The following is a 13572-nucleotide window of genomic DNA, read 5'->3' as shown; positions in this document are numbered from 1 at the left end:
TATTGGTAAGTAATTTCAGAAATTAAATTCTGCCATAACTGCTGCAGCCTTAATTGGTACAGTACATTCTGTGTTTGGATGGATTTTGTTTGGATTTTCTTTTTATGGAATGACTACTGATCTCATGACTTTTTATATTCTGGGTATTTGCATCTGTTCTCCTTCATTTGTTGTGATTTGGATGGAACTAGTGGTAAATGACATACTTGGGCTTTTTATTATTTATTTGTTATTATTTGTATTTTGGTATATAAGAAGTAAACATATCTCCAAATAACATCAATATGGCAATATTTCATAGAACAATATGGCAAAAAGTATAAATCAGAGTGGTTCAGGACTGTTCTGTTCTGAGCTCTAGCAATTGGAACTGTCAGCTCTATTTCCTGGATACAAGTGTGAAGCTTCGAGATACTCAATTTCCATATGAGATATGTAAAATGGAAGTTCTGTTTTCTCTAGTTTAAATGTGAGAAAGAAACTAGCAATGTTTTTGTTTGACTGTTCAATTTAGGTTTGAATTTAAATCTGTGTTCGAGTATCATAGAATCAAAGAAGGTTTGGGGATGAAAGGGACCTTAAATCCTTTAGGTTCTGTGGCAATGCTTGCTTGATTCTACCTCCTTAAACTTGTCTTATAGACTTGAGATAGTAATGTGTGGATAGTAAGTTCAGCTGAGAAAAAGATCTAGCATGCAAATTTGTTTCTTGTTTTAGGGATGGAGATTACTTGTGGGTTTGGTTTTTATTTGGGACCAAGGTAGTAAGACTACCTATAATACCAGCTGAGATGTGGTCCTTTAATGTACTTTTTAACCAATACTCTTGGAAATGAAGATGTAAATCTCTTCAGCTAAGTGAGCTGAAGCTAAGCACAGCTTCTCTGACATAGTCCTTTAGAACCACATATTTTATGATTGGTGATTAAGGTTGCTAATGACTTGTGTAAGAGATCCATACCAGATGAAACAAGACTTTAATTGCTAGTTTAATATGCTGAGTACTGGAATCTTCTTCAGTAGTCATGAAAAGAAAAATACAAAAGGGAAATGAAAAAAACATCAAATTTCCATAAGCTTTCATTTTCAGGATGTTAAGGTATATTTCTGTGAAATTATTATTAGGAATATGAAATTAATTATAAGAATAGCATACTTCTTTATGTTTTCATAAGATTAATGGCAGATTGATCAGTTGAAATGAAGAATTAAAATGTATATTTGAATCAAAGAATATATATATATTTATGTATATATATTTATACCGTACTTGAATCAAGGGATAAAACAAATATATCCTTGTTGAGAAGTGCTGTCCTTGAGGTTCTGAATGTAAGCTGGTAGCAGAAGAAATTAACCTTTAAAATATTTAGATTTTTAAAAAAATATTCATTTTAGGATGCAACAAGTCTAGTTGGAATTCTGAATATAACTTTTTCTCTGTGGTTAGATTCTACTGTTTTGAGCTCTCTGTGCTGTGGTCTGTTGATTGAGATGTCATGGTGTGTGAGAAAAAGGTCAAAACTAAGATGTATGACTGAAAGAATTAATGTTAATTTCAAGGAATTCTAGGAGCATAATGTAAGTAATGGACAATAAAGGAATGTACAACAAAAGATCAAATTTAGCATTGAATTTAGGAAGTTCAATGTTACAGTATTTCAGCAAATATTAGAGTCGGGTTTTTTGATTCTTGTTTCTTTCCTCTAAACTTTCACATTCCAGGTGGAAGTTTTTGAATGACACTGGTTTATGACTGGCCAAGATTATATGTCTTAAATCTCTCAGATTGTGTTGAGTGCAGACTTCAGTGCTCCACCACGTAGCAAAGATAAACTAGTCTTGCCCCATCTTGTGCTTATCAAAGTTTTGGTTCATCCATAGTCTTTGAAGTTACAGGAACCAGGAAGGCATTTTTGCATCCAGGATCCAAAAGGGACTGTTCTGTGCCATTGCTGCCGTGTGCTTTCCATGCTCAGGAAGCAGCACAGGCACTCAGCTGTACCACTGAAGGATCCAGGTCCACTTATGCCTTTTATTTAACACATATCTGCATCAAATATTTCTTAAGCTGCAGTAGGTGACTTATTCCTACTATCTCTTTAATATTAGATTTTGAAATCTTAGTATTCTCAATTCCAGCTGGGCCTAACAGGAAAGAAATGTTTTCTCTAACTCCAAGACACAGGTAATTAATAAGTGGCACAGCACTCCAGAAATAGAGCTCATTATTTGCAACTCTGTGTAGCAGGTTAGGACATCTGGAGAAGGAAGAAGTGGCAGCAGCATAGGGAATATTGCTGAGCATATTGCAAGAAACAGTACTCAAGAAAGAAAAGAGAACTTGTCTCAGAGCTAGAGCCGTATTCATTTGGTGCACTATCATATCAACAGCAAGGGGCAGAGAGAAGGGGAAGGTGGCACTGAGGCAGCTGAACAAGGTCATCCAGGCTCTGCAGTGTGTGCTGGACCTGTGCTTTCATGTCACTAGGCACTGCAGTTACTGCTTTGATAGCAGGCTGGCAGGGGAGGATCTGTTGTGAGCTTGGCTGAGTCCCAAAGCAGCAGGTATCCTTTATCCTAAATATCTGGGAAGAGGATTAGAGGTTAACATGGCACAGCACCGTTCCAGCCTGGGTACTGCAGCTCTTACAGGGTGTGAGGCACTGCAGCTCTGGCACATCTGTCTGTCTGCTCCACAGTGCAGGGAAGGGGGACCGAGGCCACAGAGGGGATGCCCACTTGGCACTAGCCATCCTTTCCTTTCATGCTTGACAAACCCAGATGCAATCAAGTGAGAAAGAATGTTGTAAAGGAAACAGGAATTAAATAATCCCTATGTTAAGGATTTTTTTGCCTGTATAGTAATTACATCTGGTTGCAAACAAATGTAAGAATCATCGTCCAGCTTTATCTGTAGTCCAACATTATGCAATTTCCCATAAAACCATAAAAAAATTTAGATTTCTTTTAATGCATGCATAAGCTTTATTTTTTTTTTCTATTACCTAAAAAGATAAATGAGCCTTTTTTTTTTTTTTTTCCTGGCAATAATTGGTTTCCTCCTTATATTGTCTCAATAATTACTCTAAATAAATTTTTAGTAGAATTTAGTAGTTCTTTCAAAGTAGGTGCTGTGTTCTGGGATTTCAAGTACAACTTTGGGAAGTACAAATAAAGGGGCCATTTAATCAAATTGCCAGCATAAATTTTGCAGTGTTTTATATGTGTTCATAATGTGTAATACATACAGCTCTTATTAAAATTATAGTTGTTAGCATTTTCTTATCAAATCATTGGAGATTATATATATATTTAATTTACCTTTAAGTTACTTCTATACAGTCCTAAGGTATAATATTGTAAAGTTTATGATCATAAAGTGTAGTAAGATTGTAGGTTCTGCTTATCAGTATAAAATAGAGCTGTGGTGGACCAGGAGTACTCAGACTCTAATTCCATTGCAGTTAACAGCAGGAAGGATTAACAGCTCTCATAGAAAAGTACTGCATTTTAGGAGTGCCTTTATTTGTTAAATTAATAGATCAGTTCTCACTTTTGACACTAAAAGCTAACTCTGTTAATGTCCTCAGTATGTTCACGTTTGATTTTAACTTTAGTTGCTGCCATTTCATATTATCTAAAATGGAAACACTATTCCTGGTTTTTATGTCCTGTTAAGTTTCTTCTCTTAAAAAAAAAAACAAAAAAAACCCTTGCAATTGAGCTTTGTCAATAATTCACACAGACAAAACCTCTGTATTTTCAAATTAAATATACTGCTTTGATTAGCACCTTAGTGTTCTACTCATTAGAATAACATTTTTATGTTTTATAAACTATCAACATGTTTTCTGTAACTGGTTTTGATGTTCCTTCCTTCAAGATCCACATATGAAGTTAGAGTAGGGGTGATAGTAAATAGCATAACAACTACAGATAGTCACTGCCAAATAACCAGTATTACTGGCCAATCTTACCCTAAAAATTGTATTTCTAACAGGATTATGGCAGATGTCATACTGTAAAGAGGTTTGGTAATGAACCAGATTCCAAAACACGATAAAATTTGCTTTCTTTGCTCTGGGTTTGGGATTTTTAAAGATTGTTTTAATATGCTGAGGTTTCACTGAGTTAAAATCTCAATGAGGAGAAAGAGTCTGATAACTTTGTAATAATTAGTATAAATATATTTTGTGAAGTCTTATTAATATTCAGTTTTGATTTAGTCTACAAGGAGCAGACCTTGACCTTTTTGATTTTAGAGGAAACTGCAGAATAAAGGCTTTGGAAATCACCTTTTTGAGCTGTCTATCTGGTAATCTGGTAGTTTATTGTAGATATGTGTATTGGATCTTCTGGGATAACATTTTTTCCCCTCAAGAATAATTTTGTGTCTGACAACAGCCATTGCTTAACCTTCAGTATTACTCTTACTGTTGTGGTGTGTAAAACATAAACCTCATACTTTTACTCTTCATACATCTAGAGGTGCTTTTATACCACAGCACTTCCAGTATATTTACCACTGTCTTGTCTCGACTACAAGGTGAAGAGAATAGTTCTAGAATACATGTTAATTATCTGAGAAAGATTAGATTTTGAAAGTACATTTACTTTAAAATTGCACACTATATAGCTGCTTCTAAGTGTTTAAAATACGTTATATATATCAGCATAGTTGAGGATGCTATATATAAAGCGTTTCAGCATATTTTAAAAACACACATAAAGTATCATGTAAATCCAAATGTAGTTAAAGTTGTGGAAGTATGATGAGTGAAATTCTATAAAATATAAGGTTTTTGTTTGGTAACAAAAATGTTGAATTTCAAATGTACTGAAGAATTATTTCAGAATTGTGGGTTAAATATGTCAGCGTAAACCAGAAATCTCTTACAAAGGCTAGTATATAGTTTAGATTCAGATATTTTGCCATACTTAAAAGTCAGTTTGATTTATAGATTTGTAATTTATTCATAGTCTGACCCAGAAACTCTGCTACACCAGGCCCCTAAACCCTTTAATTACAGATGAAAAATACATACTTGTCAGGAAACATACCTTTATTGTTTCTTGAGATGATCCAAAGGGATGTTTAACTTTTTTTTTTGTTGTTGCACTTTTGGATTTCTTTTCTATTTAAGCCCAGGTCCTTTAAAAAATAAACACTGGAAAATTTCACTGTGGAAGGGAGGTCTATAGTGTAAGTTGCTGCTGCAAGCCAGGCTAGCATTGGAGCTTGAGCAGCCTGTTCAGGGGTGTGCCAGGCGAGCTGTGAAAATCCCAGTGGAGAGATTTACAGTTTCCCTGGCAAGCTGCTCAAGCGCCCTCGTTGCAAAGGATTGTTTTCTTATGACAAGTTAGCTTCCCGTGACAAGTTAGCTTCAGCTTGTTACTATTGCCTCTTGGCACCTCTTTTCTTCTTTCCAACCCCCTCTGTGTAGAGCTGCTCTTAGATCCTGCCTTAGCCTTCTCTACTCTCCGCTAACAAATGCCAGTTTAGTCACACTGTCCTGGGTGGCATCAGCTGCAGCCCCCTAACTATGGGACTAACAGTGTGAGTAAAATCTCTTCACTTTTTGTGCTTGATGAGGGGAAGGAGCAAATACAAGTGGTATCTTCATCCTTCTCTGCCTGGCTGGCAAGGAGGGAGGGAGGATGGAGATGCCTTTCCGTGGTGTGGCGTGAGAGGGCAGACACCACAAATAGAGCTGAAGCTGAGCTGGCAGGCTGGGCCATGCAGATGGGCCCCAGTTCAAGGGATTAATATGGCTGTTCCTCTTAGTAGGAGTCCAGGAAACCAGGGGACTCTATTTGCCAGATTCAAAGGACATAATTTTGAGCATATTTGTTGTTGATACAACCAAAATATAAACAAATATTGGACTGGGATTTTAGAAACCCCAGCTCTGATGATGATGATCCACTGGCTGCCCTGATTCTTCAGCCAGGTGTCATCACAATACCATTTAAATTAAGCAGAAAACAAAACTGTTCCAGGAATATTTTACAAAAATTGATTTTTAGACTCAGTTTTCTTCTGAAATGGACCAGGCAGTTTATCACCTACAAGTTTTTAATGGTAAATATTAATTCACATTATGATTCATCATATTTCAGAGTGCCTCATATTTTAATACTGTTGTGGATAGGAAAATGAATCTAAGAAGTTAGTGCATGCCTTATATATATGCATGCCTTATATATACATGCTGCTTAGTAGTTCCTGTTTATCTGTTGTCAAAAAAATAATGTTAATTAAAAATAAATTAGTAAGCTTGAGTCATTTGTAGTAATTCTTGGTCTTTTTTTTTAACTGTAAAATGCTGAATTGAACAGTTTTAGACAAACTTGTCATGTGGTCTTTTTAATATTAAGTAGTGTGTTTGTACAATTCTTCAAATTCAAAGACTTTCTTTGGGAGTTTTTGATTATTTCTTTATAGTAGTTTCTTTATTTCCAAAGAATGCTCCATATGGAGCAATAAAGGCAGTATGATTTTCGTTAGCAGTTAAAAAAAAAAATCTTATTTAAAGAAAATAACATTTTATTTAGTGAGGTTTTTGCCAACTTTATTTTTCAAAAGATGTAAGCTTTATTTCTATCTGAGCAAGTGTTGAAGCTCTGTAATAGATCACAAGAAGATAAGCCTTATCTTTAGACAGTCATACAAGTAGTATGTCTTTGGCCAGTTACTTTACATGGATTTATAACACATATTAACCAGTCAGTATCAGTCTTAGATTTTGGTATTCTCCCTTGGTAACAGTGGCAAAATGCCCACTCAAACAGAAGTAGACTTGGAGACAGTAAATGCATTACTCTGCCATTTATTTATATATTTAATTCATGAAAATCATTATCAAATTTGAAATTAATGGTAGAAGTATTAAACTAGTTCATCACTAATAGTCCTATTTCAGATTTGAGCTATATGTTAAATGCCATATAGATGGATGTCGAAGCTGTAGTCTTTGGGTGTTCCAAAGGCCAAAGAAAACCAAAGCCCAAAAGAAAACCAAAACACTGCTCCAGCAATATGAATCATTTGCACCAGAAGTCTGACCCAGAACAGTCTTGAGACTACAAAGAATAAAAGAGGTAATTTCACAAAGCTCACTGAATTAATTGCTATGTCTTAGGGCTGCTTGAAAGTTACTTCTGTAAAAGGAGAAAAGAACTTTCATGGAGGTTGGCATTTCTGATCCCTCCACACAACCCTCCTACACTCTACTGCTAATTTATTAATTATAGTTATCAACATAACTGTCAAATAAGTACATAGCAATTTTTTTTAAAGACTGGAATTTTGACAATTGTACAATACTTTATTAAAAATGTGTTCTCTCAAGTGTAATAGAGACATTCTCATGCTATCTCTGTTATATTACTACTTATTATTCATAATTAAATATACAGTACTGCTCAACTTCTATCCTTTCTCTTTTCATATTACAAGAACCAGTACAGCAAGACCGTGAAATAGATGAAATCAAAATAATTTTCTCAAAAACACAAAGAAATAATTTAATGTTAATTTTTGCTCCTGGCTGTTTCCTAAAATCACGGAATCCTTGCTAAGGGCTTCTACAGCCATCTTATATGAAAGAAGGTGCAGAGGAGGGAGAAGGGGGAACAAGGAAAATAAGACTCTAATGAAGAAGAAGAATTTCTCTGGGTACTTATACATGATACTGCAGGATGCTAATTTATAACAAGATAATGGCTGTGGTTTTAATTGCATTCCATTCACTTATTTCTGATCTTTAGAATAAACCTGAACAGACGTACTACACAAAACTATACTTATACACATCCTCGCAAATACATATGCATGTATACAGTCGTGCACAAATTGTCTGCATTTTTTCTGCAAAAATAGAGCACCTAGAAGATACGAGCAGGCTTAACAACTTCACTTATTCCTGAGTTTGCCTTATACCTCCCATCATAAAAATCCACATTCATTTTGTTGTGACTCATCCAAAACTTATCTTTTGCTGTTTTGCCACAGTTTATCAAAACAAAACAGACAGGTGATCTGCTCTATGGAAATTTTCAAACATGAACTTCAAAATTTGGCCTAGGGTGGCTTTTGCATCACATTTGAGGGTTTCTGACCTTATAGACCACCATTTTTTTTTTTTTTTTTTTTTTTTTTTTTTTTTAAAGAGCAGGCTAACTTCCTGAGTTTAGTAAAATTAGGAGCCTTATAAAAAAATGTCATTTGCATGAAGCCAGGAGACAATTTGTGGTAGTTCCAAAGAGTAGTTCCTGATCTTCCAAAGAGTCCCCTCAGAGCTGGCAGGTTTCAGCCTACAGATGAGGATTTGAGGCTTTGTGCTGCTGAAGATCATGGCTGACTTTGATGCATGTTCATCAGAACTGAACATAGAGGCACTGTCCCAATGAGCTTCTTGGTACCTCTGTTTCTGGGCTTAGGCTTCTTAGAAGTGAATTTTGCCTAAACCTAATATGAGAGAGAGGAGAAGCTGACCCACAGGAAAATATTTTGGGATCAAAGGGAGTGGGAAACCTGGGCTAAGAATCGATGTGGGAGTTGGCTGCTACTGACTGAAATAATAATTTATTTCATGATTCTTCACGTATAAGTAGAGAAGTAACTTATCTTTGCATTGGTGTGAGAGAATCCCAGACTTAGCAATCATCCATAATTTTGAAAATGTATGTATCCAATTGTATAAGTTAATGCCCTGAAGCATAAAAATAATTTGGATAGGCAACAACACAGATTATTTTTCTCAAAAAAAATTACCTATCAAATAACCATATTTCAGCTACAATTAATAGCAGGTTTCTGAACTGAAAGTTTGAATAGCAAGTATCTATGTAAAAATCACTAAACCTAATTGGATCTCAGGTTTGTTTGGGAGACTGAGGTGCTACGTGAGTGGTTGCTTTTAAATGATCATTGTATAAGTAATACATAGTTATTACATTGCTATTTGAAAAAAATATATTTACTACTTTTTTTTGTTCTTTCTTTTCAATTAGGAGTTACTGATATTTTTACAGAATTTGCCCACAGTACACTGGGGAAATGAAGACATCAGTGTACTCCTAGCAGAGGCCTACAGACTGAAGTTTGCATTTGCGGACGCCCCCAATCATTACAAGAAGTGAATATAAAGAGACAGGAATCATTAGAAGTAACGTGTTCTGCAGTATTATGGCATCTGTTGTTCTGGTTATGCTTTCAGCTCATTGCTCTTTCATTTGAAGTAAGATGATCATTAAAATTCTGTTAGAATTTGCAGAATGAGAACAGAATACCAAAGAAGTGGACAAAGCAGGATATCGAGCAGCGAGTGAACTTAAAAGTGAATTTTTTTGCTCAGCATGAAAAATGAGTTCAGAAGTCTTATAATTTTCTTCTTTTCTCCCCTTCTCTAAATAGAATTGTTGTCTCTCTTATTTATGTTGAGCAGTTTTTCTATGTGCTTTAGGCTTAAAACTACTTATGGAATGATTTTGTCATTACTTCAGTGTCACCTGCCATGACTTTATCAGCCACTTTTGGTCAGTGAAATCTATCTACTTTGAGTGGCAAAAAATAACTTTTCCTTGATCATACAGACTATAGGAGACAGCAATGCCTGTGTTTTGAGGTCTGGTTATAACTCAAAAGACACTGATATTAGCACACCATTTGTTGTTTTTCCATGGAATTAGGTTAGATTACTTCCATAATATAAGAATATAGAAGGTTGTAATGGAAATTGGTGGCATTTTTCTAAACATTATTCAGTCTTGAAGGATGCTATAGAAGCTTTTTAGCCATAAAAAGGAGTTACTTAAAGCTGAAGACTCATCTATTACACTGAAGTAAATCCCTCTCAATATAGTCTGGAGTGCTTTAAAATTGTGAATTAAACAGAAGGCATAGTCTTGTCAAAGTAATTAAAGTTTCTCTTTTAAGGCCTTGCAATTTTTCAGCATGAAATTTCACTTTTAAGAAATGTATTAAGAAGCTTGGTTTACTAAGCAAGATATATTTTTATCTCAGTTGTTGCCTTATTCTCCATTTCTAGCGATTAGAAAAGGAAAATTAATATATCTTTCCAAAGCTTTTTTGTTAAATAATTTAATACCCTTTTCCTGATTATTCAGAGAAAGAGAGCTAGCTCCCAATAACAATAACAGTAACTGTATACTCAGATTGCTTGTGGGTCATTAGCAGAACAAAAATCCTCCATGAGTTTATAGACTAAAATTAATGTTTCTTCATATAACCATGGCATACTGAATAATTTCTTAAAACTTACATAATTAAAGTGCACTGGTTTTTTTAAATAAATATTTTCTGATAAGAATTCTAATTTTGCTCTGTTGGATGTAAATAACTCATATTAATTTGTGCCTACCATACACGTGCGGGTCATGAAGGATGGGAGTTGCAATTAGCAATACACTTAAAAGTTCAGACTTACTATTCCTCAGTTTGGTTCTTGAGTTGCACAGCATTGCACAGAAAGTGTAGTGCACTTTTAAGTTTGGGAAATAAAAAACCTTCAAGAGATTTTTTCTTATGAATTGTTATTGAAAGATTATTTACAACTTCTTAAAAATATGTAGATACATATTTTGAAGAGAGCTTTCTAAATGTATTAGTTACATTACTTGCTTTAGGGGCCTTAGTTCTTCACACAGACTTTGTAATAATTAGGTGTTTCAGGGTAAACAAAGTAAAATACATTTTACCACCATGTGATTATGAGACCATCTATATTTTAAAAGTATATGAAATCTTTGGTAGAAGCTAAAATGAGAATTATTTCAGAAACTTAGTTTGGCAACTAGGATGCATTTCTTTTCCACTGGTGTCAGCTGGGTGTTTCAGTTGTGATGGATACAGGGTCAGGCCTCCCAGATGGCTGCATCTGTGCCTGGAATGTGTAGTGGATCTGTGCTTCTTACACGTTTGTGTACTGCTTTCTGTAACTTCAGTTCGTGGTCTAATGTATCAAAATTTATGTTTACAAAGAATGTCATATTGTGCCTAACAGTGTCTACCAATAACAGAATAAAAGAAACATGAAATTTATGACCATTTGCTTTAACCTTGGTATTTGCAATCATTTATTAATAGAAATGCATATTATTGTAATGAGAGAAGTCAACACAGCATTACGTGGTATAAGGGTTTTCTATAATTAACTTTTTTCTATTAAGAGTTTATTTAGGTAGTTACATGTAACATGGAAAATTGATCCAAAGTTGTCTGCTGTGTCAGATGCTCTTGCATAACATTTTTGGGTCTGGATATATAAAATTTCCTTCATTGGGTCCACATAAGTTGTCTGTCATGTCTTCCAAATTCAACAGGTACCTCTTACTTCCCTTGGAAGGAAGTATTTGCATTAGAGGTCACATTTACTATTGTGTCTGTGTCAGAAGTTGAATATTGTACTTGAGCACATTGCTTTTTAAGGATAGTGGAAAGTTTCCTAATGTAATACCAATGTTTATTTATGTAGATATAGACTTTTTTGGAAAATATAGATATATAAATAACATTTATATATCTATGCAGATAGAAGTAGTTCTCAGTAAATAGAAGGCCAACATTTATGTAAAATTTCAAATTTTTATCAAAACCCCACACATTTAACAATTTTACATCTCAGGTAAAATGTCATTCCAAAAAAAGTATTGCATAGAAAAGGAAATAGCATTATCATTATTACATCCCATGTACTTAGTTTTTTCAGATTTCAAGATTCTGAATATTATAAAATTTCTTTGTAATATGTATTTTCTTATGAAGGAGGCATCTTGACACATCACTAGTGAAACCAGGCAGTCATTTCCTAGAACTCATGTGAAATATTTAAATTGCAGTGTCTGAAATGTGTGTTAAATAATTTCTGTAATAAAACTTTAAACTAGAATGTACAATATAAAAAGATTTATGACTACAGAATTTGAAAAATGTAAATAATAAATTAGTTAACTGTGTAAATACAGTACATGGAGTAAGATAGAAATGTAAGTTGAAATCTTAGGTAACTCTGTAATATGTTATAAAAATATAGTTTCATTATTATTTGGTGCAGTTCCGTATGGAAAGGCCTGTTAATTTTTTTTTTTAAATTCCTAACTACAGAATAGAACTATCTGAAGTTCCATTGTATGCTTCTGACAAACATTACCACTGAGGCACTGGTTAAAACTGTAAAACTGGTGAAAGATGAGGAAATAAACATGTATTTATGAAGTGCTATATAGAGTGGAAAGCTCGTGTTTATTGTTTTCTTCAAACACATTGCACCCTATGCCAAAGCATGGATTCGGTGTGTTTCTGTTTTACAGCCTCAAAAGCCTTTATCATAAGAGGAGATGGGTTAACAGAACCTCAGTTCTCAGTTACATTTCTTCCACTCTCTGCCCAGGTATCTTGTAGGTTTTGCAAGCTGGTAATACAAGCAGCTTCCAAGGGTGTGTCTGTGCATAGACCATGTGCATACAGCGTATGGAGCATTTTCTAGAAAAAGTAGATGAAGATAGATTTGCCGCCACGCAGAATTAAATTGAAGAGAAGGTGAAGCAAATCAGAGCAAGGCACACAGAAGAAGCACAGAATTCTGTATGGCTCTAGGGGTAAAGGAGAAGGGGAAACCAGCTCATAGTGAGGAAACAGTAAACAGGTGATAGGGTCAATAAAATCTGGAAACTAAGATGATTTAAGCAGATTAAATATCAGGGAGAGATGTCATATATGTATATGTATATGTATATGTAGCTCAAGTCCCTTATGTCAAGAAAGCTACTGGAACACTTCCAATAATCCAGTGTATCTGGTGAGAAAATATGCAAGGAAGGCAAAGACAGTAACTTCTCTCTTAAAACTCCACACCACATTCAGGGGAAAAGAGACAGGGATGCAGAGGCAGTCTGTCTGTTATGTGCTTGAATGACAATGAATTGTAATCATGCTGGTTTCTCACCTTCAGTAAAACTTGTGTTTCTTTATCTGCTATAATCCTCTAAAGATTCTGCATAAAATAGCAATGTGAGATCTTTCAAATAGTTTTTTCAAAAGCAGAAGAAATCAAAAAGGTGGAGTAAAGCCCAAAGGGTCACAAGGTATGTGCTGGTATTTGTTGATTTTTGTTGTGCAAAAGGAGTCCTAGAAAACTGTCTGGGCAGATGGAGGATATAAATGTGAAGTACAACAGAAAGGACTTTCTGAAAATCTGATCTATACTTCAGGTCAGTTCTTCCTTGAAAACAGAGTGGAGTGGAAGATAAGTACTTTGTAGCACATTAAATTCTTTGGAGCTAGGAAGAGGAGGTGAGGTGGAAAGGCTCCCAGTCCGGCGATCACACAGGCAGAATTCTGTGCCGTGGGAAGGAACTGCAGCTCAAGCGCTTCTTATCGCTGTATGACGGAGAGTCAAGTTCCTGAGCAATTTAATTCCAGATCATTTGCATTTTTATAAGTTAAAGCTAAAATCTCGCATCCCATCTAATTCCTTAAGCTTAATGTAGCTGAGGCAGCACGGGAGAAAATAATTAAATTGCTGTGGCACTATATCAGAGACTCTTT

At 34.8% G+C, this 13572-nt stretch overlaps 1 protein-coding gene across 2 annotated transcripts in view; it reads left to right on the top strand.

Annotated features, from left to right (window-relative positions):
• Positions 1-12246, top strand: part of TBC1D22A (TBC1 domain family member 22A) — a 137984-nt gene extending 125738 nt beyond the window's left edge. For both annotated transcript variants that reach the window (XM_053977549.1, XM_053977547.1), the window contains exon 13: positions 9018-12246. In XM_053977549.1, the coding sequence (XP_053833524.1) occupies positions 9018-9146 (129 nt within the window). In that variant the 3' untranslated portion in view covers positions 9147-12246. The remainder of the gene's footprint in view (positions 1-9017) is intronic.
• Positions 12247-13572: the final 1326 nt, after the last annotated feature.

This window comes from Vidua macroura, chromosome 5, assembly GCF_024509145.1.
Source record: "Vidua macroura isolate BioBank_ID:100142 chromosome 5, ASM2450914v1, whole genome shotgun sequence".
NCBI classification, from domain to species: domain Eukaryota; kingdom Metazoa; phylum Chordata; class Aves; order Passeriformes; family Viduidae; genus Vidua; species Vidua macroura.
This window is presented reverse-complemented; position numbering and strand designations above follow the sequence as displayed.